The following is a 26,997-nucleotide window of genomic DNA, read 5'->3' on the forward strand; positions in this document are numbered from 1 at the left end:
ATGAGTTGTCTTCATGATGATATCCAGAAAATGTAGATCATATCACCCGTCTGTATTAACCTGTCGACCGATGACATGACGTGAACTTTGAAATGTGCAAGTGATGTGGTATAATCAGAGCCACTGATTACACTGACAGGCCTGATGCAATGATTGCTCCAGCTCCTCCTCATCCTTCAATCACTAACAAGAGATTTTGTAGTGTGAGAAATATTTTTGCTGTGTCTGTGTATGCGCATGCACACAAATGTGTGTTGAGAGAGAGAGAGAGAGAGAGAGAGAGAGAGAGAATGTGAGGGGGAGAGAGAAAGTCCAACCCCTTTAGTTGTTGCATGTTTCAACTAAGGTCTTACTGCACTCCCTCTGCCTTGTCAGTTTGACTGGGAGTCACTTGGTGCTCATGTTTGGATTCTCTTCACTGAAAAGCAGATGAAGTGCCGGATAAGGGCAACACTACATCATTTTCAAGGTGATTTCTTTGTGATTCTTTCATATTCTAAAGCAATTTGTGATAGATGATGTTATTATTGGCAAATATGCATTCAGCCAATCAGCAAACCAGCAGAAATTAATTTTGAAATGACTGCATTTTTATTCGCATTTATGCAGAACAGAGGGTTAGGGGGAAACACAAGTATTACCTTTAGATGATTGTGTGATTTGTTTTAATATGAATATTTCGCTGCAATGTTTAAATGAATCTACATTTTTACGATACCATTTACACCTGAGGAAAAGAAAGAGTGCTGAAACGTTTGAGCTACATCTTAGAAGATTGTAAAATAAGCAATACATGGTGCAAAAAACACAGAAAGCAAACTTTTTTGTTTTAAATTGTTTCAAAAAAGTATCTTGTCTTCTAAACACAAACGCTGAATCTTGTGATTATAACATTCGTGTTTTCTCAATCCCACCTCATCATGGATAATTTTCTTTAAGACACCGGTATTCATTCATCATCTTATTCATATTTTTCATTCATGGCGTAGATTGAGTCTGTACTATCGAGGGACTTGTCGGTTTGCGCCAACATGGACAATTTATATTAACCCAAGTTCTTGCCAGCGAATTGAAGGGGTTTTAGTCTCCAGACCGTTTGTTAAATGTTAACATGTGACACAAGAAGGGAGAAAAACATTCCCTCACACGACAGAGACCCAGAGGAATGCAACCCTGATCGCAACCTGATTGTTTTCACATTACAATGTAAGCAAACACAATATAACCACAACATTCAGGGTATTCATGATTATAGTTCACAAATGTCACGAACTTTGGGAATGCTGTTTAAGTGTATTTGCATGTGTGGGAAACTTCAATCACACCTCATCTATACTGTGAAAGTAGAATGGTGGGGCTGATGTGATGGAGGGGTTCAGCCACATGTGTGCCAGATTAAGTGCACATGTTGTGATGGTTCTTGTCTAACAACCTTACAATGACCGACATACACTTTAAACATAATTGTAAAGTATAAATGTTTGTTTGACATTTAAATGATCCCTCTGTCCTTTCAGCCTTTTGTATCACATTCATGAGGTCATCATGACTGTTGTTTAAGTCTCATATAAACAGAATTTAGCCTTCAATGTCACAGGAAAGTACGCATTCAACAATATACTTGTACACATGTATATGTCAGGGTGAAACACCGACGTGCAGTTTCACAACAACAGCCTACTCTTTACTTTAAGGTGGATTTGTGATTCATGTTTTTTGACTTGTTGCATTTGATGTGGCTTAAAGTCTCCAATGTCAGTATAGCAATATTCCTTTCAAAATATATTAACGTTCACTTAGATACATTAATTTGAGTGTGATGTTTTCAGGTTAATCTTTATGAATTATGGTTCTAGCTATCAGTGGTTCTTCGTTCTTTCATGTCAGTTTTATTCATATAGCCCATTATCACAAATCACAATTTGCCTCACGGGGCTTTACATCCTTTCTTTACATTCTTTTCATGCTTTGTTCATGTCTTTCTGCAGGGTCCGGGCCCTCTAACCAGGACAAACAGAGCTCAAGAGCACCGTCTTCTGGCAGAAAAGAAAACATCTGGGGATTCTGGTGGATTATACTTCATGTAATCCCTCCCTTCACTGAAGGAGCTCAGACATTCTTCTGTGTATCTTTTTTGCACTTGGACAAATTCTTCACAGCTCCTACTGCCAAGAGCGCAGCAACAAAAATGACTTTATAGCCACTGACTGCAGGCAGAATAGAAAAAAGAAACACAAAGCATGGAAGCTTCAAGTTCTGCTCATGCAGGGACTCCCCCCTCTACACCTATGTTCCCCACGTCCCCTACTCCATCCACTCCTGGCTACTTGCAGTTCTTCTGGGAGTACCAGGACATTTCTGTCCTTGTGGAGCACTACAACTACACCGGCAAGTTGCAAAAAGACCGCTACCGTGAAGGACTCAAACCTGAGGGCATTGCGTTCCTGGTGGTGTGTCTCCTCATCGTCCTGGAGAATGCTGTGGTTCTCATTGCCATTTGGAGGAACAAAAAGTTCCACCTGCCCATGTATTACCTTTTGGGAAACCTGACTCTATCTGATCTGCTGGCTGGAATAACATACATGGCCAACATCATTATGTCTGGACCTAATACCTTGAAACTGACACCGTTGCTATGGTTCCTCAGGGAGGGAGGGGTCTTCATCACTCTGGCTGCCTCTATAATTAGTCTGCTGGCCATTGCAATTGAACGCCATGTTACCATGGTGACTATGAGGCCATACCATGGGGCAAAGCGGGGACGAATGTTGGCACTGATTGGTGCAAGTTGGGCCCTGGCAGGGTTTTTAGGGGTGCTCCCAATTTTGGGCTGGAACTGCATGCACAGACTGGACCAGTGTTCAACTGTCCTCCCGCTTTATGCCAAGAGCTACATCCTGTGCTGCGTATCTGTGTTCAGCGCAGTGCTCCTGGCAATTGTGGTCCTTTATGCCAGAGTTTTTCGCATTGTCCGTACCAACACGCAGCGCCAGAGGCTGGGCCTGTCAGGCAGCATGAGGAAGGGCTTAGCGAGAAAGTCAGAGAAGTACATCGCCCTCCTCAAGACGGTCACCATTGTGCTAGGTGTCTTCATCGCCTGTTGGCTGCCCCTCTTCATCCTCCTCCTCCTGGATTTTTTCTGCCCGACCCACAGTTGTCGCCTGCTCTACAAGGCTGATTACTTCCTGGGAGTAGCTATGGTCAACTCGCTCCTCAACCCCATCATCTATACTCTGACCAGTAAGGACATGAGGAGAGCCATTCTGAGGCTGCTCTGTCGGCCGTGTCTGATGACCAGAGATGGCCAGGTGAAGAAGATTGGGATGCCATTCCTGGAGTGCAGTTTCAGTAAAACTGAGGTGGCATCCCAGAAGTTAGAGGGTGGACCAGAAACCACCATTTCCTCTGGGAACGTTATCACAACCCCGTCTCCTATTAAGGCTCTTTACCCCAAACTCTTCAAGTCATAAGGTCTCAGATGGACTGACTGATTCCATAAGTGGTGAATGGGTTTACCACTGAACAGAGGACATGTAGCACATCTTCTATAAAGGGGAAGCAATTCTGGTATTCTCCAATTTGGAGCATAGCCAGAAAATGAGGGTATATGAAATATTAAGGAGGCACAAGAGAATCATGTTTGGACTAATGTCTCACCTTGACAAGTCAGATGTGGTGTAGAACTTCATTGTGAGACGATTACAAAACAAAATGTCGTAAAGATGCCACTCAAATGTGAACAAGCAAACATACTTTTGTATGAGTAAATGCTAGGGATGTCTCTCCTTAACTAATTTGCACTGAAATATCACAATGAATGGAGAAGCAGCCTCAGACTGAATTTTCCTGTTGTTCTGTAGTTTGTGTCGAATCCTGGAAGGAGACTTCTGAAAACCCAAAGACTCCCATTACTAAAAAAATGTAACATTTTTGGGTAAATGGAGATCGAACATGGTTGGCTTTGCCCCTTTTTGCAGTTTCTTATTGAAGTGCCTTAAATACAGCACAAACACATCTAATACGTGCAGTGTGTAATCTGTGCTTCTGCAGACACCTTGATTTCGCTGGTTCGAAGGCCCACGGTGTGCTAGATTTGTTACAAAAATAAAATCATGCTCACGTATCTGTATATGTGATGCAGGGAGTGCTATAGGCAGACCAAGAGAAAACATGAAAGAGAGAGGAGGCGCTCACTCTTGACTGTTCAGCTCAGTGAAGAATGCAGTGGCATAGTTGTGGGAGGCAGGCACAACATTAAAATCCCCTAGTGACATTTTGAAATGGCAGATGGTTAACCTATCTGATGCCGAGTGGAAAGTTGTTGGGGTTTGGTGTCCAATTCGTTTCAATGTCAGTTTGGCATCTGCAGGAAAAATGCAATATAAACGACAAAAATGTCAATGTATAATGTGATTAACTGACGGATGTAACAAAAACTTCATCCATCATGACATGCTGATAGTTTAACTGAAACCAAATCAGCTGCATTACTTGTAAGTACAACCCTTATTAGTTTCTTACTTCAAGGATTTCACAAATAAAGCTGTGGATGTAATTAATCCTCATCATTCAGCTGCAGGACCTTTAAGAAAAAGAATTTGCCCTCAATTTGTAAGCTAAATCACATGGAATCAGTGCAATTATTCCAATACTTCCCGTACAGAATATTTCAGGGAGTTTAAGGTATTGATTTTTTCTTATTATGAAATGAGTTTGGCATCAGTCCTTTTCATGCAGATGTTTTTTTAGCGCAGTCTTTCCGGACCTTAATCGATGAATGAGGCAGTGTGCTTGTTTTGTGCTGTAATTCCTGTAGTGTACTTTTTGTATTTCTGAAGACTTTTCATATCATCGGTATTATAAATTATATCTATTTTGTAACGAGAAAATGCTATCAAACTTTACCTTTCTTTTCATAAAAGAAATAAAATGTTTTCTTAAAGGATTCTTAAGGTTTGTTTTCACTGTGTGTGCACTCACATAAGCGTGTCTGTGTGTATTTTATTTTTTGTCTAGCTGAGGTTGTGTAAATGGAGGAACAGTTCTTGAAGAAACACCACAGGAAGTCAGCCCCCTTGTCTCACATCTGGTAATGGCATTGGCCTAGATACAGCCTTCTTCTTCAAGCTCTGCACGTCTTGGGACGGCTCACGCACCATACAGCAATGTGTTTTTCATTTTAAACACTGAGAACTCAATTCTTCTTATACCGTGTTCTGTCAAGATCGGTGAGATTGGCCCTCGCCTCACTCTGACCTGCTGTCTACGGCTGAAACAGAGAAAGTGCAGCTGGCCGTAATGCTGCTCCCTGGCTGCTGTACCTTCTTTACATAGACAAACTCAACAGGCTCTAATTTCAACTAAAGTTTGTCTATTTCACTACATTGCCCAGGGATGGAAAAGACATAGCAGTTGTATGAGGCGTCGTTCAAGACCCACATTATATTGTTTCACTTTCCTTTTCTCGCTTGCATGTTTATAATAAAAAAAACTGCTTAGTAATGTAATTATTATGGATGCCATAAAGTCCAAGGCTGACAAATAGTATTTGATCTGATTTGTTATTCTGCTACCACACGTGCTGGAGTATTGCCACTGCTTGTTGGGCCTCTTTAAAATCTAAATCATTAATAATATTACAAATCCCTTTGTAATATAAGTACATAAACTATGTCCATGTCTGCATCACCTGATGCATTGATAACAGTGTAGCTCTTCCCCTCCAGCGCCTGGCTCATAAGTGTGATAAGTTTTTGTTTGTTGCCAGATCTGCAAAGGAAATCATCCTTTCTTCTCACAAACTCAGTCTCTGCGTTGAAGTTAACAATGGGGTGAGGGTTTTCACCACATCTCTGATGCGTATTGTCTTTGATTGAATTTTGTTTGAGCAAAATAGTATATGCTGTGCTGCCAACAACATTTCAATGAGGCGAGCAAAATCAAATGTCACTATTCTTTTCCACCATTTTCTGAATTGCTGAAAATTGTTTTAGAAATTTAGTTTGTGTTTTGTGTTTAGCATAATGCCACCTTTATACTCAAAAACATCTATAGAGGATGCATTATATATGTATTACCTTATTCAAATTGAAATGAGTGACCATTTTAGAGGGTTCACACACAGGCCTCTGTTCGGGCTAATTCAGTTTATGATCAAAAGTTCCACGACTTTAATTTAAGTTACTTTTGACTGCAATAACTATTGAATGTCAAGTCTGTGTTTTAGCAAAAAAACACATACTGCATGTGTCCAAAAACACATACTGAGTAGGAGTTACACAGGCTAAATGCAATTTAGACAAGTCCAATGAATTCATGGACCAGAAAACACGGGATTAGACATTTGAAGGTCTTCCTGCCCATCTTGGATGCCATCTTGAAAATTAGAATTACACCTTTCTAGCGGACAAACTTTGGTAAACTTTTAGCATGCTATTAAGGAAACCTAACACAAAACAGCTGAGAAACTTTTTGTTGTTTTTCCGACTATAGGTACTGTATGTGTTTCCCTTCGAAACATAAATGTAGTAAGAGTGGGCAATCATTTTTAGCATGTGTAGTAATCAATTTTGACACATATGCTCATTTTTCACACCTCTCACATGAAATTGACAATACGCACAGCAACTTGAAGATGCTCATCAGCTTAATGCAAAACAAAGTCTAGTGGTAACAATCTGAGAAACTATATAGTTGTTTCACTTTTGACTTTTTCTTTTCAGTCACCCAAATGATGTTCATACTTATCTACAATAAAAGATACCACATGGCACTGGGACACTCTTGATATGATTTGTATCGATGCAGGTGTTCCTCCAGATGTTGGATGTATCCACCAGCACTGTGCCTGCTGACAGAGGTCAACATGTCAGGGAATCTTTCCTGGCTTCCAGCTTCCTTCCTGCTGTTGAAATCACAGCAACAAGCTGGACAGGTACAGTAGAAGTCATAAGTCATCTGTCGTGATCACCAAGGACAGTCCCAACCAAAGGATTGGATTACAAATGTGCAGATGCATGATCCCTGCTCCAGCAGAGCATGTAGTAACATGTTTAGTCAACTTGATAAATGGAAAACATAGGCCTAGAAAGAAGGAATGAAAGTAAATCAGAAAACTGTTCCTGTGAGGGCAGTTTTATATATATGTATATATATATATATATATATATATATATATATATATATATATATATATATATATATATATATATATGTATGTGTATGGCCAATATAAATGTTGTCTTGTATTTAACTTTTCTTAACTTTTGAACTTGCCTTTTAACTTCCTTGTTTTACTGCGCTGTATCACCAAGTCAGTTTCCTGAGTACACTGTACATTTGATGAGTAAAGTGATTCACATTCTGATTGAACCTCAGATGCATGATGAGCAGACAGACAGCATGATGATTATCTGTCCATTTGGTGCCCCAAGGGCGAACCTCACCTAATTCCTCTGACTGGAGCTACACACAGTGTGAAGGCAGAGTCAATTATCAGTGACGACTAATTCAATGCTTGTCATATCATATCAAGGGTTTTTCATGAATGTTGACGCTTAATTATTAATTTCACTGACCCTGAGGGGGCAGAAATTTCAACTCACCATGAGTTTTTTTTTGGTTTAATCAGATGTGAATTCTGGCTAAAGGGCTCAGCCAAGCCTCAACATGTTTTGTACCATGTAATATAATCACTGCCAGCTCATTTCTGAGTGATTAAAACACATTTGTCAACCCGTAATGCATTTTGGGCCAGTAACCTGAAGTGGATCTTTGTCCCTGCGGTGACACACCTGGTCTTTGGTGCCACCTTGTGGCTGTGCACCAGTGTAGAGTAAACCTATGCTGTACTGCATTGACCTGAATTACGTAGGCCTTGTTTTGCAAGAGGGGACAACTTACTGTTGTGTCAGCACCTGTCTGGAGCATATTTTAGTCAAGCTGCTATGTCCTGTAGGAGCCATTCACAAAAAATAGATGTTTTTAAGGGGAAGGAACTTAATTAGCAAGATGACCTACATAAAGAGGGAGCCATTTGGGTTATGAGGTGATTAGGTGCCATTATGCGTCTTTTGCACCATCATGTTTTTGTTTAACGCCATTAAACAATAGCATTTTAGTAGGGTAATTTCCTGTTGTAATTTCACCTAATAGCCAAAACTGAATTTGCTTCACGTATGTTCCTTTACTTCTTATTTACTCTTACTCACCATAACGCAATATGCTTTTCAACTTGTCACAAACTCCCAGTTACTGTAGGGGGTCCGCCAAATTGTTTGAGAATCTTTTCAACATTGTTTTTTTTTTTCTTCAAAAATATTTCTGAAAATGTAACATGAATGCAACGTATTATTAGCAAAGATAAATTTGTGAAAAAAATGAATAAATACATTTACACAACCTTGATGATTTTGGCTTACTGGCTTATAGGCTGTATACGGCTTTAGGCCACCCTAGCTGTTATAGGGCCAGTTTAATTATGGACTAAACATGTCTTAAGTCTCAATAAATAAATAAATGCATAAATGAATTTATAAATAAATACATGAATACATTAATAAATAGATACATACACAAATACATCTCTAAACAAATAAATAAAATAATAAATAAATGTATAAATAAATACAATAATTACTAAAATTATAAATAAATAAATGATTTACATTTATTTCTACATTTTTGTTCACCTAGTTTATTTATTTATATATTTCTGTGTCCATATATTAACGAGGAAGGAGGTCCCATTTATTTAATGCAATCATTTATTTATTCATCTATTCCAGCATTTGTTTTCAGTATTTATTTATTTATTTAAAGGTTGAATATGGAGAATGAGCAGAACACCGCCATCTAGTGTCTTAAGTAAACGTGAAAATTAGCTTACAGATCAAGAAGAAACTTATCCATTTCAGCGTGTGTTTTAATGCCGTTGAACTCCTTTATCTCAGTCCACCGAGTGAATGCTTGGCCTATATTGACTCTGGTTTTTGCCCGTCTCCGGTCACTCAGCTGCTGGGACAAATAAGCAGCAACTCCATTTTACCCAGTGCCAGCCTATGGTAGCTGCACCGAACAACAGACAACCCTGGCAACCAGCAATATTGGCTGCTATTGGCTGGTAGAATGTAAACAGAAAGTCATTGTCAAACCCGTCCAAAAATGTTTTAAATATTAATTCTGACTAAACATATTTTTTATGGAAAAGAAGTACTTTGATTCTGTACCCCTCCTTTTTAAAAAAAAAAAATATGACTTTTAATAAAGATTCTACATATTCAACCTTTAAGTCATGATTAGTCATACAATATAGGTCTGTCTGTTTTTCCGGTACGGGGTCCTTGACGTAGATGGTATTTGTTTTATTTGTAACAGATTTGATTGACGCTGAAGCTCCAGTGTTCTTCACTCTGAGAAGCCCTCCTCAATAAAAGCATCCTCCCTCGGAACGCATTTCACTTTCATTACTCGTCAACGGAGGCGGTTCCGTTGCCGTGGAGGCGGGCTCTTATTGTGAAGGCGAGAGGAGGCCGGTACAATGCTTAGTCATGGTGAGTTACAGCTTTCCCCCCCCTCCTCCTTCCTATGTGGCGCACAGCTCGGCAGACCGCGATGGAGGAGCAGAACTAGTCCACAATGTGAGTTTATCTTACGACTTATTGAAGCTATCCGTTGATTAACACGAACTAAAGTGAGGGTAGATTTGAAAGCAGGCTGTAGCGACGTGTTTCTTCGCGCTTTGTTAGCGTTTTTGTCCCCGCGGCTCACAGCCGTCACGCTGCTGTCTATTATTAGGAGCCTGTTTCGCTGTCAGCTCTATGTCTGAAACGTTTAAACTTGTTATCTGTGGTGTGTTCAAATACGTTGAGTTCACTTTATCGTCGCGAATCAAAACAGAGGGTTTGGTGGGTTCTTGTTCACCTGTGTTTTACCCTTATTTTCGGTTCGTGGCGGCAGCAGCAGGAGCAGCAGCAGCAGCAGCAGCAGCTCTGTGTTATTTTTGATCAAAACAAAAAGCATCAAACGTTTTGGATCTGGAGAGGAAAACGGTGCTTTGTGTGTGGACGCTCTTATAGTGTTTTCGACTCGAGGGATGGCGCGGAAATCTAATGCCATCTGGGTTTATGTAAGGACTGGCTGTGCTCTTCTGGGTCATGTTTTGGTACAGCTCGTTCCCCTGTTTGCTCGGTGAAGAGTTCAGGGTGAGTCTCTCAGAGTAAAACAGCTCTGAGCCAAAATATACACACGAAACACGTTAAACACCTGTGTTTGTTCTGACTCTAGCATACATACGGGACTTCGTTACTTTGAGCAGTTATTTTACAACCCCTGCTTGAATTGCATCCAAAGGATTGCAGATCTGAACAGTGGTTCCCTAAACTGAAGGTGTTGCAGAGACTCTCCAAGTACTGAGAAATGATTGAAATATTAGGCTACCATTATCTATCAACCCCCAACACTGTGACAGAGTGTATGTAATGTTTGGATTATGTTTCATTGCACCCACCAATCATACCACTAAAATCACTGTAAATACATGCATAAATAAACACAGAAATAAATGCATAAATAAATAAATGACTAAATAAATGCATTCATAAATGTACAAATAAATAAATCAAAAACAACAGGATTACAGGAGCGCCACTGGTGTCCCTCACCTTGCAAAGGGCAACAGATCAGAAAGAAAAAGGTGCAGGCACTCAGGTGGGATTGAAAAGGTGTTGTTTTTTTTAACTTTGTTTTTGTGGGTACACGTGCTGGTGCTTTTAAAAAATTGTACCCACTAAAATAAAGGGTTTTTTACTTTTTAAATCCCAACCTGAGTTCCTGCACCTTTTTCCTTTCAAATACATGAAAGAATAGATGAAAAAAATGTAGTAATAAATAAATAAAATAATTAAATAAATGCTTAATATTCATTTTCTGTACTTTTGTTCATGTGATTAGGTAGGAGGTCCCATTTATTCATACATTTATTTCTATTTTTCATTAATTTCAGTATTTATTCATGCATTTATTTAGTTATTCCTATATTTCTTTATTCATTGAAACTTAAGTCATGTTTAGTCCTCCATAAAAGTAACGAGCCGTGACTCCCTTACCAGTTTGTACAGCTGTTGAAACATTATATCAATTAGTTGAGTGACAAGAGGAAATTAACTGGAATCTTTATCAAATAGCTGTTTCATGATGAAGTGTTTTCTACCCCGCTTCTTAATTGTGCTGATATGCTGCTTTTCTCTGTTTTATAGCAATATATATCATTGTAAACTGAATAAACTGTGATGGACATTTCTTCTTCTACTTAGATAATAGAAATTGTCATTATATTCCTCCTCATTAGGGATCGTCATACTTTATCAGGCGACACGCAAGTTCAGGTATTGGAATCGGTATCTTGAAGTAATTTTTCACTTAAAAAATTACTCAAAATGATGATAAAAAAACTTAGAGATTCATTTAAAAGTTGACAACTAATCTACTAATCGACTTATAGTTGCAGCTCTAATTGAATGAATGGGCTGTCAGAGCTATGCTGCAGCCGGACGTGGACTCAGGGAGCCTGTTTGTCAGTGAGCAGTTTCTGTCTACCTGTTGAGCAACATGTTCTCCTGTAAAACTATTTCCCCCAGAAACTTGGAGGGATAAAAACACAGCAGTAAATCAGAATCACAGTGTGTTTCATATTACTTCTGGCTGATTGCCTTCATGACGAGCTCTATAATGGTTACTGACGTGACGCCATCGGTGGACAATTTAAGAAACAATTTTGTTTGCTTCGTACTGTTAAAAGAATAGGAACTCCTCTTATCACCACTTCAGGTAATCATTGCTGTGTGTGTGCACAACGTCTGGGTGTTTTGTTATATAACTCTGAACACTCAGGGCGGAATAGTTGCTGAGTAACTCTGACTCTTCAGAGTCAGAGACCACCATAGAGACAATTAGCGACGGCTGGCTGCTCTTTGTACTGTATCTCGCTGTCGGAGGCAGATCAGTTATTCTGGAAAGAAGAAGTTAGATTGACAGAAGAGAGAGCCAATATTTTTGGCAGCATCTCTAGGTCATTTTAATGGTGTGCAAAAGAGCAATTCATTTCTGAACAAGCCTGCCTAGCTATAACTCCTGTTGTTTTATCAGCCACTCCTGTTGATTATTTGAGATTTCTCCAAAAGCTCTTGATTCTGATTGAAAGATGTTGTTAAATCATCATGTGCTTTGATTTCATTGGCTTGTGCACAAACTGTTCTGTTCCAAACTCCTGCTGGTTTGGTCACAGGACAGAGTGAAAGCACTCAGTCAAGCTGGCCAGCTAAATTCAAGCCTAATTCAAGTCACTCCATCGTCCCTCAAAAGCGGAAATTACTCCCTTGCTATTCCTTACATGCTCGGTGGCATTTACACTGGAGATCAAAATTACAGAACAAAGTATTAATACTTGATTCATTCTGAAATACTGTTATTTTTTATTGTTCAGAATTTTATAGCTGTGGCGATACCTCTGCTGTACTAGCATGTTTTGTTTTTTTAAAGAACAAAACAGTGAGCAAAATTAGAGAACAGTCAGCTTTGTGTAAGAAGAGAAGATTTAAACTATGTTTTCTTAGGGCTACAGGATTCAAAAATGAATAGGAAGCGTAGAGGTCTTTGTTTTGAATGACTTCAGCACATCTGCACCCACAGGACATCACTAGTTTCAAACACTGCTCTGGTTTGATCTTGGTCCATTCTTCTTGCAATCTCTTCTGCAGAACTGTAGTGGGTTTCTGAGACACTACTTTGTTGCCAAGGGTTTTCCAGAGATTCTCTATGGGGTTTAGATCTGGACTTTGACACTTCCTCCTCCAAATTTAACTGACTTCTTTAGAAACTTTGGGTTCTGTCTTTCCCAGTCTGACGTTGAAAATACTTCCTATTCATTTTTTGAATCCTATAGCCCTAAGAAATCATTGTTTAAATCTTCTCTTCTGACACAGTGGTTACTGTTCTCTAATTTTGCTCAATGTTTTTCTTCACAAAATAAAGGTTTCTGTTGAAGTGCCTTGGTTATTTAAAAAACATGCTAGTACAGCAGTGGTATAGTCACAGCAAACAGTCTTTCAAATTCTGAACAATAAAAAAACCACAGTATTTTAGAATAAATCTGGTATTAAAAATGTGTTCTCTTATTTTGATCTCCAGCGTTTGTGTTTCATGTTTATTGAAGTTTGCTTGTGGGTTAGATGTGGAAATAATGAGTTTGCAAAGTTGCAATCTTCTTCTGGAAATGTTAAAATGATGCAGGAGCACACTTATCATGAAAAGGAGAAAGCCTTGGCCCAGCTGAACGGCTCCATGGGGAAATTACCATGGGTGTGAAAGGCATGATGATAGTATCTTTGCGTAGATAAACTTTTCCTGTTTAAGTTGATAGAGACCGACTGGTGCTGAGCCTCTTATTACACAAGACAATGAGTTTGTCAGCATTTAACCGATTAGTGTATTGGTGTGTACGCAGATTTTAAACAGTGGCAGGATTTATTAAGTGTGTTTTTAAATAATTTCAAGGTATCTGAAGCTGTACATGCATATTAGCTCACTGTCTCTCTCCCTCTTTCCTCACAGTTGTCAGCTGAGCCAAAAGCTTCCTAGTAAAGGCAGCGGTGAAAACAAATTCCATAGCTGGACAATCTCGAGGAAGGCGCCTCCGGAGAAAGCCACCCAACACCTCCCCCCCATCACATTTCCTAGGGCTCCAAGTTACGCGTATGACACTTTTGGCACTGGACTTCTCTTGCCTCATCTACAGTATCTGTACTCTGCAGCTCTCCGCACAAGTGTAGCCCTCTGAAAGGAGCTTTATTTATTACCTTTAAAATTAAGCAGTAAATCTGAACTTTTTGCCAGATGGACCTGCACCAGGGGTGAATCTCGCAAGCATTTAGGTTAATAATCAAATATGTTAATTTTTCACTTTGTTTAGTTTTCTGTCCGTTTCTTTTGTTGGGACTGATTGATAGGTTTCCTGTCAATCTCCCAAGGGATGAGAGAGAAATACTTCCGCTAACAACACAAACACTTGAGGATTCCTTAGCGTCTTGCATATGTTGTTTGTTCTATCATAAAGACATTCTGTACCTGTTGTTGTTCTTAAAAAACCCCTCAGACAAAGCCAGAGGAATCCTGAACATGGAACTGCAACATGTAAAAGTACAACCAGCCATGGTTGGCAGCTCACATAGAAGTCTCTAGAGATGCCATAATGAGCAGTAAGACTGGACTCAAGTACTGAACAGAGCGAGGAAATCCTTGTGTCCACATAAATCAGACTTAAACGTGAACAAAAATCAGGCGCACACAGGAGAGCCCCGAGCTTTCTTTCCAGCTGTCTGCCAAGGGTCGGTTCAAACTCTTCTTTTATTTCCCCCACGTCGGCGCATGGTGCAACGATGCCCCATAACACCGCCTGCTGTTCTTGAGAAAAAGACAAAGGAGGAGGAGAAAGGGTAGGAAATGACAGAGTGCTTGACAGAATGCAAAGCGCTGGTGACTCCGTCCACGCGCAACGGCCACCGCGTCTTCAGCTACACGCTAGAGAGCCACACGGCGGCCGCGTTTGCCATCATGAACGAGCTGCGTCTGGAGCGTCAGCTGTGCGACGTCACACTACGCGTGCGCTACAAAGACCTGGAGGCGGTGGATTTTGTGGCTCACAAGGTGGTGTTGGCCTCCTCGTCCCCGGTCTTCAGGGCCATGTTTACCAACGGGCTAAAGGAGTGCGGTATGGAGTTGGTGCCCATCGAGGGGATCCATCCCAGGGTGAGTTGGATCTTTTCTTGAGTATACGTTTTGCTTTACTTGAGTTGACACACCACCACCCTCAGCAATCATGAAACATTCATTCATTCATTCATCTTCAACCGCTTATCCCGGGGTCGGGGTCGCGGGGGGGCTGGAGCCGATCCCAGCTGACATCGGGCGTGAGGCGGGGTACACCCTGGACAGGACGCCAGTCTATCGCAGGGCACATAGAGACGAACATAGACACACAACCATTCACACCTACGGGCAATTTAGAGTCTTCAATCAAGCTAACACATGCATGTCTTTGGACTGTGGGAGGAAACCAGAGTACCCGGAGAAAACCCACGCACACACGGGGAGAACATGCAAACTCCACACAGAAAGGCCCAGGCCGGGATGCGAACCTGGAACCTTCTTGCTGTGAGGCGTCAGTGCTAACCACTACACCACCGTGCAGCCCCAATCATGAAACATGACTCAGGTTAAAGGTGTTACTCAGCAATCAAGAAACATGACTAATTTTAAAGGTGTTAGGTGTGACATTGAATTTATTTTGAGACGTCAAAATACCTTTTCTTAGTGATTTATAATTATCTGAATACATTTACAGTCATATGCTGTAATGTAAATAGATAGACACGCCCTGTGTAGCGTTCAAGCCCTAGGAATATTACCGGCATCCATGATGCTCTTGCAGATACACAGTGAAAGGTATAGTGAAACTTGGCTGGGTCCACTTTGTTTGACCTTTTTACTTAGCCCTGGATGTTTGCAAAGCACACAATATATAAAGTAACTCTTGTTAGCTATCGAGATGCCAGTATGTCTGGAAAAATTCATAGGCACAGATATAAATAGCACCAGAGGCTTATTGTGCCTCCTTTTTCTCTCCCATTGACTTTATCTTTTGCCTATTCCCATTCTTATCCCTCTGCACACCTGTCCTTCTCCCTCTTCTCCACCTCAAACTTCGCCCTATTCTTTCTTTCTCACCCTTTCAGGTTATGGACCGACTGATAGAGTTTGCCTACACCGCCAGCATCTCCGTGGGGGAGAAGTGTGTGATTCACGTGATGAACGGCGCCGTCATGTACCAGATAGACAGCGTGGTCAAGGCCTGCTGTGATTTTCTCGTCCAACAGCTTGACCCCAGCAACGCCATCGGCATCGCCAACTTCGCCGAGCAGATCGCTTGCACGGAGCTCCACCAGAAGGCTCGTGAATATATCTACATGAACTTCAGCCAGGTAAAGCTTCGGTTTCTATTGAAAGCTCCATTGATTAGTCTGTTATCCTTTTTTTGTTTGTTTTTGTTGTTTTAAGATGATCTTTTGGCTTAATTTTCTGCTTTATTTGATAGTTGACAGTTTAGGTCCAGACAGGAAATGTGGGTATGACATGCAACAAAGGACCTCAGCAGTTGTGATAGAATAATTATTCAGATTTTTACTACTTCTGTCATAATGTATCTGCACGACTCATGACTGAAAAAAGAAACTGAGCTTTCATATTAATAGAAATTTTCTACACATGGGTTTGTGTGAAAAGTGTCTTGTGGTGTGAGTGACTGCTGTTTCACTCTTTCCATTGTGGTTTCCGTTGGTTGACTTCTTCACTTCAGACCTGCTAACAACTATCACGTGCCTTTGTGAGATGGTTGCCAATAATGCAAGCTATGATTCATGATAAGTAGAATGTGGATTTAGTTGTGCAGCACCTAAGAAATGTAAGGAAACGTAATATTGATCTCTGATATGTTGATAAAAATAAACAGGGCAGAGCAGGTTAAGTAGCTGCTCACAGATGTGTCACATGACATCCATCAGTGGTTCAGGCTTTCACACGTTTTGTGCTTCTCTTCCAAAAAAAAAATCATTGAAGTGAATAAATTGAGATTGCTCCATCTGCTTTTACAAAAAATTAAAGCATTTTTTTCCCATATAAATTATACAAATAGTATAATGTTTGATGACATAAAGGGCTTATATCAATTTGGCTTTAAATTTACTACAAGTCATGGCAGTAAGTCAAGGCCCGTATTCTAAAACATTTCATCTTATCAACTGAAGCCTCCTAAATGGCACTAAATGTTCCTAAATAGGAGTGTCCTCTTCAAAAAACAACTTTAACTTAGGAACTGTGAGAAGTCTTTAGCTAAGAGAAAGGGCCCCGTTGCTATGGATGATGTCATGTTTCACCAAACTGTGATTGGCTGTCTTGGGTCTGTCAGTGATTTCTTGATCTAAATCCTGTAGGGTTTTATGTTGCTATAACCAAATACAGAGTTCAAAACAAGTGTCACTGATTTAACATGAAACAAAGAGTAATATGAGCTACTGACTAGTCAAGTATCTATTCAGCTAATTGTAAGCCTCTTACTTAACAATTAGCAGGCATCCATGTGAGAAGCCTCTCAATTATCAGACTACAATAACCATGGCTGCTAGTGAGAGGTGTAAACGAGTGGAGGCGATTAAGGGCGCACTCACACTGTCCATCCGTACCGTGCCCCGTGCTTTAGGGTACTTCCTCTCCCCTCGCTGGCCAAGCCCGTTTGTACTCTTTTTGTGCGTCCGACTGTTTTTGAACATTTTCATCTGACCAAATCTGCAGTGAATCTCAACCTCCGCATCACACCAACGTGAACCTTTCGCCGCCATTGTTTTAAATGTCCGTCAGAACTGCCGTAGGCCTCGTGCTCGTACACGTACGCACGCTCGTGCTCGTACATGTGCAAACATGCTTTACAAAAGCCCACCTCTCCCAAACAGGCCGTGGACGGCAAGCTTACCGCACCTAGACGCGGTACCGTTGCACTCACACTGGTCAAACAAACTAGACTTTAGTTGTGAAATGTCCTGGGGCACGGTACGGAAGGACAGTTTGAGTGTGACCTAAGAGGCCGATTGCCGGCGGCAGCCATTTTATGATTGTTTGTGATTTGCTCTTGGTGACTTAGGATTCCTCTTGACTACAGATTTAGAGGCTACTTTAAGCTCTAAAACAAAACTTTTTGAAAGACTGTCTGCCCTTTTTTTTTTTATCCAAGTTTCTCAGAAATCAGCAAGTTAGGAGCTACTTTTATCCTTGAGATGTTTTGGCTATACAGACCCTGATTTCCTGAGTGTTCAGTCTTATGTTCAGACTTAGTCTTAAGTCATATCTTTTACTGCATTGTCTCGCCAATAATCTTGACATTTGACCGCAAAGGCATGGAACTTATTTTGTCACTGTTTAACAATAGTTGTCAAACTATCACAACTATTTTAAGCAAAAATGTCCAAAATGTAATTGTTCCACCTTCTCATTTATGAGTATTTTATGCTTCCAGACCAAATGATCAATCTATCAATTGAGAAAATAATTGTCAGATGAATTAATTATGAAAATAATCCTTTGTTTACTCTTAGTTTCTAAGAGTTTATTGGTTATCTTATACTGTATTTTTTTTATACCTCCCTTGTGTCTTTGTAAGCTGCTGGAAACTCAATTTCCTTGCGGTGTCATCCCAAAGGGATCAATAAAGAGAAGTCTAAGTCTAGTTGCATCCTTGGATTGTAATTAAAGATTTAAGAAAATATTGACCTACTTAAGTATCACAATATGATGTTTTATGATTCTTGTATACATATTAATGGTTTACATGCCAAGATTCGTGGCAGAACGTTGTTCATTTCCTGTTGTTTAAACCCCCGACAGTTAGATAGCAGTGCTGTAATGTATCTTCAGCCATTTCACTCGTCCACTCCACCGTAACAACTTATGCATATGGTTCACTCTTCTTCTTACTTCTAAAATTAGATTTAAAATATCACAATATATTGCTTTGCCTACAGTATTGTGATATAACATGTAACCCCTGTATCATGCATCATCAGATTCTTGCCAATACACAGCACTAATTGGAATCTGCTTTCCTCAGTAACGACTAATAGACATTTGAGAATTTATTTGGATTTCCTCTCTTTTTAATTGATCAAAGCGGTTTTCTTAAAAAAAGTAATGAAAAGTTTTCATCCCTACTCCTGTCCCTAGGTAGCGACCCAGGAGGAGTTCTTCAACCTGTCCCACTGCCAGCTGGTCACCCTCATCAGTCGTGACGAGCTCAATGTGCGCTGTGAGTCAGAAGTCTTCCAGGCCTGTGTGGCCTGGGTGCGTTACGACCGGGAGAACCGGCGACCGTACGTCCAAGCGTTACTCCAGGCTGTCCGGTGCCATTCCCTCACCCCCAACTTTCTGCAGGCCCAGCTCCAGTCTCTGGACTGGGACCCCCAGTGTAAAGACTACCTGGCCCAGATCTTCCAGGACCTCACACTTCACAAACCCACCAAAGTCATTTCTTGCCGTACACCCAAGGTTCCGCAGCTCATCTACACAGCGGGGGGTTATTTCCGTCAGTCTCTCAGCTACCTGGAGGCATATAATCCCTGTACAGGAGCCTGGCTGAGGCTGGCTGACCTGCAGGTACCCCGCAGTGGCCTGGCAGCCTGTGTGATAAGTGGGCTTTTCTACGCTGTTGGTGGAAGAAACAACGCACCTGATGGCAACATGGACTCGAATGCATTGGACTGCTACAATCCTATGAACAACTGCTGGCTACCGTGTGCACCGATGAGCGTACCAAGGAATCGAATCGGTGTTGGAGTCATTGATTGCATGATATATGCAGTCGGTGGATCACATGGATGCATTCATCACAATAGTGTTGAAAGGTAAGCGAATGGAGCTTTTTAATTACTAGTGTCACGATTTCAATTCTAAATCGACAGTCGATTGAAATTAGCTTTCACAAAATCAAAAAAAGGATCAGCCATTTCTCCATTTAAAATAGATTATTTAAATTTTACCAAATCACCTTAGTGTGGTACATTCCAAAAGAATATGGCACTTGATACCATTTAGCCTATCTAAATATGAAAACGTAAATGAAAGTTGTCAGTGTATATAACCAATGATCTGATGATCTTCACGGGGCAAGACTCAAAGTCTAACAATGGCATAGCTGTCAGTGCTGACAAAGTACATTTAAATTGAATTGAATTGGGACTTCTTCAAATTGAAGACCTAATATAATCTTCGATTTGAAAAATTGTAACACCCCTATTTCTAATTATTTTACATTTTCAACCATTCTCCTTAAGAGACCAAAGCCAATGCTAAATTAAATCTGCTAACAAGTATCGTCAGTGTTGACCTGAATTGTCAAATGTTTGTCTAAGAAGCCGTCATTGTAAACTGCTTTCAGAACATACCTGGCAGGTGACTGGATGAACTAATTGTCTATCAAACTCTCGCCAAAGTCCGTTTGGAGAAGAGCAAAAACATCATATCCATTGAGAAAAGCCTTCAGTATCGTTCTCTTCTCTCCATGAAGAAAAACTCCAGTTCTGATAAAAATGATTATGAAATGATAAAAAAAATTAAATCAATTTTATCATCTAAGCTAACCTCTTTAGGACCTGCCCTGTTGTTTTGAACGAGCTTCGCCTCTCATATCGATGTCACCTCCTTGCCAACCTCAACTGCCAGCAGCTCCTTAAAGGACGCTGATTGGCCGGATGACTTTTGGCCAAAACACAAATGCGTTACTTGGAGCTTGACGAGATGTATTTTCGCGTGATGTGAACTTGATTCTCGCGTGATCTCTTGTTATTGCGATAACTCGCTGGCTGCACAAAGTATCGTCCTTGTTGCTACAGCCTGATTTATTATTGATAATAATACAGATACATAACCCCAACCTTTAACTATCTATTTAACATTTAACTAGCAACAGGTACATCTACATTCAGTGTGCTGCAGGTGTGGTTTGACCTGTGCCATGTTGTTTTAAAAGCCATTTAATCGAGATCACCTGAGTGTCAACGTGTCTGTGTTTCGGTGTATTGATTCAGTAATGAATAAGCAATAGGAATAGCAATGTGGCTAAAGTCCAGTAGATGACTTTTATAATGCGGCCGTATGCACTGGTTAGTTTACTGTCTTTATCAATGGTCGTGAAGGAGCAGGAATCATGTGACTTCCTGGAACTTTATTGATTCGATCCACTTCCTGTAATATATTTTTAGTTCACACAAAGCTTGAATGAGGAAGCTTTAGGCAACATTTTCATGTTGGAAGACTAAAGTAAATACAGTAATGGCTAAAATAGAATAGCAAAGTGTCTCACCCACGGCCTGTGTGTTCTCTTAAGCTGTCATATGCACAAATTGATTTACTTACTGCATTAAAAAGAAAACCTTGAGTTCACTATCTTCACACAGTTTCATTCACAACTGTAATTGCAGTTTTGTTTGTTCAGCTTCTTCTCTACAACTTGTCTGAACAGTGAGCCACTAACATCAATTTTAATGAGTAATAAAAGGCTGGAGCATGTTTAGCACCAAGCCCATAAACATACCCCACCAACAAGTGTTAGATGTATTAATCCTGCTGTGTAGGCACGACTCAAATCCAGACAGGAACCTGTGTCACAATCTCTAAATGATGAACCAGTAATTTTACTGTGAATTTTTTATATATGTATAGTCTTAATTCACGGTTGCAGATTTACCTAAACGCTGATGCAGACAGAGAGCAGTGACAAACTTCAAACATTAACCAGGCACAACGCAATGACTTTGAAAAAAGGAACATGTCTAACCTGTCTGAATGCCCATGTAATGACTCAGCAAAACGTGACTTATCAGTGTAGTAGAATCTCAGACTACAGGTGCTGCAAACGCATCTGTGCAACAAACCCAATTCTCACCAACGGGAGAATTGGGTTTGGTTGGTTGTGCATCCCTGCAAGCAGCCATGTTTGGGGTTGGGAGGTCGGGCTAGGGGTTTTGTACTTTCGTTTGGTGCCTCCACGGAGAGGGATGAAACTAGGAGATAGCTACCATGTGTGAATACCCCCTCTTTGAAGTTCATCAATGGGTAAAAAGAGGCAGTTGGCGACGCCATTGCCAGTATTAGAGCAGAGCAGCCGAAGGCCAATAAATATTCTCTCATGTTCTTGTTTTTTGTTTGCTAATTTTGCATCGGATAACATACCACAATTATCTCAAAAGTCAATAATTCGTCTACCACTAGTCATGGTGCATTAAAAAAAACTGGTAAACAAGGAGGACTGGCACATGGATGTTCAGCCTGGCATATTACATTTACACAGAAACATTACATTAACATGAATGATTTTAGATGGTAGATGAAAACACATGACACCAGAGGAATGCAAGCACACCTGGTTTATTCTTCAAACATTTGTTTAAATTTTTCTGTGAGTGTTCAGTTCTTAGGGTTTAGGGTGAGGATTGAGATTGGGCCCACGTTTTTCTCTGCAGCCCTCATTGGGCCGGCAGTGACACAGATTAGTGGTACATGGAGAATTAGTTTTTCCCAAATGCGGAAATAAATAAAAAATAATGACAAACAAATAAAAATGTGATGTTCGGTCTACAGGTATGATCCAGAAAGGGACCAGTGGCAGCTGGTAGCCCCCATGTTGACACGGCGTATTGGTGTGGGTGTAGCTGTCATCAACCGGCTGCTTTATGCCGTGGGTGGGTTTGACGGGGCCAACCGGCTCAGCTCCTGTGAGTCCTACAACCCTGAGAGGGACGAGTGGAAGACCATGGCTGCCATGAACACTGTGCGCTCTGGAGCTGGTAAGGAAGTGATAGAGAGCTGGTTTCTGATGAAAAACTTAGAACTTTTTGCAATTCTTAACAACTTGTCATCCATGTTTTTAAAGATGTATATGCAAGTTCCTTATTTGCTGGAACAGGCCATCTAATTTGTGCTGTTGAGATCAAAGGGGGGGATTTAATCGGGAGCAGAAGGGAGTCCTGGTAGTTCAGTGCAATTATATGACATACGTTTTTACCAATGTCTCTGGAAAACTTTGTTGCGTGTCATATACTCAGTCATACCGCAAAGCTGTCCAGTAACTCTAAAAACCAGCCAGGAAGAAAATAATTTGTTTATATTAGTAAGAGATGATATTTTTCTTGATAAAGTAAGCATAGTGAGTCGTAAGTAAGAAAAATATTACTCATTCTATTAGAAAAAAAAACATCCTGCCTCCATAAATACATGTATGTGTTGGTGTTATGATATTTAGATATATCATTTTCATTTGATTTTTGACGGTGTCAAAATGTCTGTGATGGATATAATTGTATCAAAGCACCGTTTTTGGACCTTAATGGCAGCCGTAACAGAGATACTGATACAGACATGTTCCTTTTCTTATTATTCTGTTTCAGTATCATGTAGGCCGTATTTTGACATCCTCCAGTATATGTGTGTTTTCTACTATTTGCCTATATCTAGATAAAGTAATCCATCACTTGAATAAACTAACCATTCCTTTTTTAGGTGTGTGCTCACTGGGGAATCAGATCTTCGTGATGGGCGGCTACGATGGTACCAACCAGCTGAACACAGTGGAGCGCTATGATGTGGAAACTGATACATGGAGCTTTGCTGCCTCCATGAGGCACCGACGCAGTGCTCTGGGAGTCACTGCATTACATGGACGCATCTATGTATTGGGTGAGTAGTAGTGTAACTACTAAGTGTAAAAGCACCAAACCAAAGTATTATTTTAAAGTATAATTTTGCTGTCAAACCTATTTAATTTAATTTACAGTACTATGACACATTTTAGTCCACATTTGCATTGGGGTAGTGGCTAATTAACAACAATTAACAAGTTTCTTTTTACAAGAGGAATGGTGATATTGAAATTACTGTTTTGTGCATTTTATTCAATGTCTTGTCAGTCAAACAAAGCACAATACTAGATATCATGATCATGGCAGTGGTACATCAGTTTGAGTACAGGTGTTGGGGAGTACAAAAAAGCTGTATAAAGTATGTATGCCACGGTGTGGAATATTTCCCACTGGTTATTTAACTTGTGACAACACTGCTGTAACTGATTGCACCACGGCAATGTGTCTGGCCTCTCAAAGTTTTTTCTACACAGCCAATTTTGGCAGTCAGTGGTTTGACACAAGAGGTGGAAGCACCGCAAAGCACTGCCCGCTCCTGTTCGGTGTTAACCATGCTGTTAACCAATTGGGCTGTTTAGACCATAGCGCCGTGGAGCTCGGTAGTCGGCTCGTGATCTACTTTCTAGTCTATTTTCTCCGCGAGCTGAGTGAATCTGGCAAGAAAACACATGATGATCTATTATAAACTGACATAAATTATCAGAACTTTTGAGTTGTCACCGAATCCTCTGCCATGAGCAGAATATTAAAAATATTCACTCACAATATGAGTAAAATGTGAACAGACACTTTCACAGGGGCACTGATGGGCAAAAATGAACAACATAGGTTTTATTTCTATAAAAAAGGCAAAACGATGGTTGAGGCCGTTGGGTAAGAAATGTTATTGTGTATGCCCAAGCACTGTGTAATGCCAAGTACCTGCAAACCTACTATAAAGCCTTTTGTGGCTCCAGAGGGAGCTGCACAAAATCTGATAAATTAGGTAATTTATACTACACATTTGAAAATATCTATACTGTATATACAATAATCTGTTGGTGTGGAGTTTGGAGGAAGGGAGTTCACCAGACCTCTGTAGCTGCTGCTTAAGGCTAGCAGCTTGTGGCTGGTGAAATGCATGGTGGGTAACGTAGGTGCCAGGTTCTAACCAGCAAGAATGTGTGGAATAAAAAAGATAATATATCTGGTTCGCGGGAATCGATTCTGACCTTTCTCTTTATAAACTGTCCATTGTGGCTCTGACAATGTTACGGGTGCAGTGTTCTTTTCATTAATTTGACAAATTGTCAATTTTGAATTTACAGGAGGTTACGACGGCAACACTTTCCTGGATAGCGTGGAGTGTTATGACCCTGTGAAGGACACCTGGTCAGAAGTGACACACATGACGTCAGGGCGGAGCGGCGTTGGTGTGGCTGTTACCATGGAGCCGTGCCAGAAAGAACTGCCGCAGTGTCAAAAGTCTGAGAGGGAGATCAGTGCCCCATCACCAGCCTTTCAGTCAGCCAACTGCGATTTTAGCTCTCACCACAATCAGCGGCATAGCGGGCCCTTCGGCAAAGGCGCATGAGGCTCATGACTTGGGTCACAGACACACACACACACACAAACGAGCACCCCAAAACTCCACTTTGTCTTCCCAGATCAAAGAAAGACCCTCAAAACTGATTGGAGACAGGTGAACTGACACACCACGTGCTGCCTCACTGGGTCTAGAGATCACATTTGATACAAAAGCAAAAAACAAAATCAGTAACACTTTATTTTAGAAGTGCAGTGTTTAATCATCTATAAGGTGACAAAAAAGTAAGTTTTCGCATTGGACTATCCAAATGACCCTAGATCCTACAGTCCACTTTTCTAGACCAGAAAATTGATTAACTTGTTTGATAAATTGTGTTCCGCCAAATCAGAGAGACTTCAGTCCGTCTGTATTTTCAGATCTGGTATTTGAAGTCCTCAGTCGGACCATCCTCTCCCGGACATCCTCTCCCAGGTTTGAGCCATGGGAGGAAAGGGCTTTATACTAGAAAGGGCCATTTACTGGCTCAAAGAGTCATCAGGAGCTCTTTACACGTCAAGCTAAAGTTAAATATAATTCAAATGTTCCCATTATATAACAAAAAATGTATCATTTAGGCAGTAGAGTTAAAAGTGCCATTACAATGCCTGTGGGTATTACTGTCATCAGTTTATTGACTTGAGGTGTTTTGATGGAAAGGCAGTCACTGTGTGGTCTGTAGAAATTGGATGAGGTTAACCCAGACAGCCACAAGATGAAGCTTATATATGTGAACCGGCCTCATGCAAGAACATTTTCTGTTTCCTCACCCTAAACTTCTCTTAACTGCACAAACTTGTTGTAAATTTTAGCTTAATGAATGCCACTTGTTAATAAGTAGGTGCGTATTTGTGAGATTCAACTCATCAATATTCAATTCTCATATATTTCTGCTAAAAGTCTGGCCATTCATTTTATTTGGTCCGAATAAAATGATTTGCCGAGCTTCCTGCCTGTCATCTGTTGCTCCGTTTCACTTGCGCTGCATTTAAGTGCCATGGGAAGTCAAAGTGAACCTTCTACTGGTGGATTCGGGGTAGGTCAATCTCCCCCAAATTCACTAGTAGGAGGTTTCACTTTGACAGGCATTCCAGTGCACTTTGCCTAGGTGGAGGTCCGAAACTTCAGACTTTCCATGGCACTTGAATACAGCATTTCCCTCTCAACCATAGACGGTATAAAAAATGGACGTAGCCTCTCCGCCGGGGCCCGTTCTCTCAACTCGATCCAATCATATTCGCCTCTGGGAGCTGCCATCTTGTCAGACTTTGACTCCTCCTCCAGCCAGTATTTATGATATATGATTTAAACTGACAGTAACACAGTAACATGCTCATAGACTGTAAAACAACGACCCTCTCGGCCCGAATCCTCCCGGTGCTCCAGATTAGCCTCTAGTGTATGTGTCATAGATAGCAGGCTGAAAATTGGCCTGTTTAACATAGGGTTCAATGAGAACTGCTCTATTGTGCAAACTACTCCTACTGGACACTCGGAGAACTGCAGTTTTTGATACTTCCGTATTGGATTAACCTGGAAGTCGCTTTGGTGGGGGCTGGGTCTTAACACATGTGTCGGGGGAGGAGGGAGCGTCAGGGGTCAGGCAGGGGTAAGAGGGTGGGACTTCGGAGGGAGGCGCTGTGAAACATGCAAGAAAGGTAAGAATTGCTTCAAGTCATAATTCTTGAGACAAATGCTTAACTCAAAAAACACTTATTTTTTGATCATACCTAACGAGTAAAATCATTGCTGATCACCACACATTGTCTTGAATCACATACATTAATGATTGAATCTGTTCATACAAGCAGTTCTTGCGTGAGGCCCAAAGTCTCACATTCAAATACTGGTACAAGAGAAGCAGGACCTTTTAAAATAATTGCATTGTTACAAATGTCTTGTTTCACTAATATCCACTGGTAGATTCAGAGAGAAGGGGGGGGGGGGGGGGGGCTGTGTTAGTAAATGATTGACTGTTGCCTCTTGTAAGGCTGTCAGAGAGTCTGCTCAAATATAATTGATGAGTGCCAAGATGATGAGGGAGCACTGTGTTTAGAGGAAACGGAATACTGTAGCATTTAAAACATTGGATTCAAACATCTTGCATAATGTGTTTTTACTAAAACTCTAATTACTTTCACA

The 26,997-nt window shown here is 40.7% G+C and overlaps 2 protein-coding genes across 2 annotated transcripts; both read left to right on the plus strand.

The window, feature by feature from the left end:
• Positions 1 to 380: 380 nt before the first annotated feature.
• Positions 381 to 4,845, plus strand: s1pr5b (sphingosine-1-phosphate receptor 5b). Its single transcript, XM_083925170.1, has 2 exons — positions 381 to 469; positions 1,989 to 4,845. The coding sequence occupies exon 2, from the start codon at positions 2,241 to 2,243 to the stop codon at positions 3,468 to 3,470; it is 1,230 nt and encodes a 409-aa protein (XP_083781296.1). The 5' UTR covers positions 381 to 469; positions 1,989 to 2,240; the 3' UTR covers positions 3,471 to 4,845.
• Positions 4,846 to 9,586: 4,741 nt separating this feature from the next.
• keap1b (kelch-like ECH-associated protein 1b) lies at positions 9,587 to 26,405 on the plus strand. The gene is made up of 8 exons (XM_083937717.1): positions 9,587 to 9,638; positions 13,609 to 13,791; positions 14,150 to 14,802; positions 15,789 to 16,034; positions 18,823 to 19,499; positions 22,234 to 22,439; positions 23,152 to 23,328; positions 24,599 to 26,405. Exons 3-8 carry the CDS (start codon positions 14,497 to 14,499, stop codon positions 24,862 to 24,864), a joined length of 1,878 nt encoding a protein of 625 aa, XP_083793843.1. The 5' UTR covers positions 9,587 to 9,638; positions 13,609 to 13,791; positions 14,150 to 14,496; the 3' UTR covers positions 24,865 to 26,405.
• The last annotated feature ends 592 nt before the right edge of the window (positions 26,406 to 26,997 follow it).

Source organism: Echiichthys vipera (assembly GCF_963691815.1).
Source record: "Echiichthys vipera genome assembly, chromosome: 2".
NCBI lineage: Eukaryota > Metazoa > Chordata > Actinopteri > Perciformes > Trachinidae > Echiichthys > Echiichthys vipera.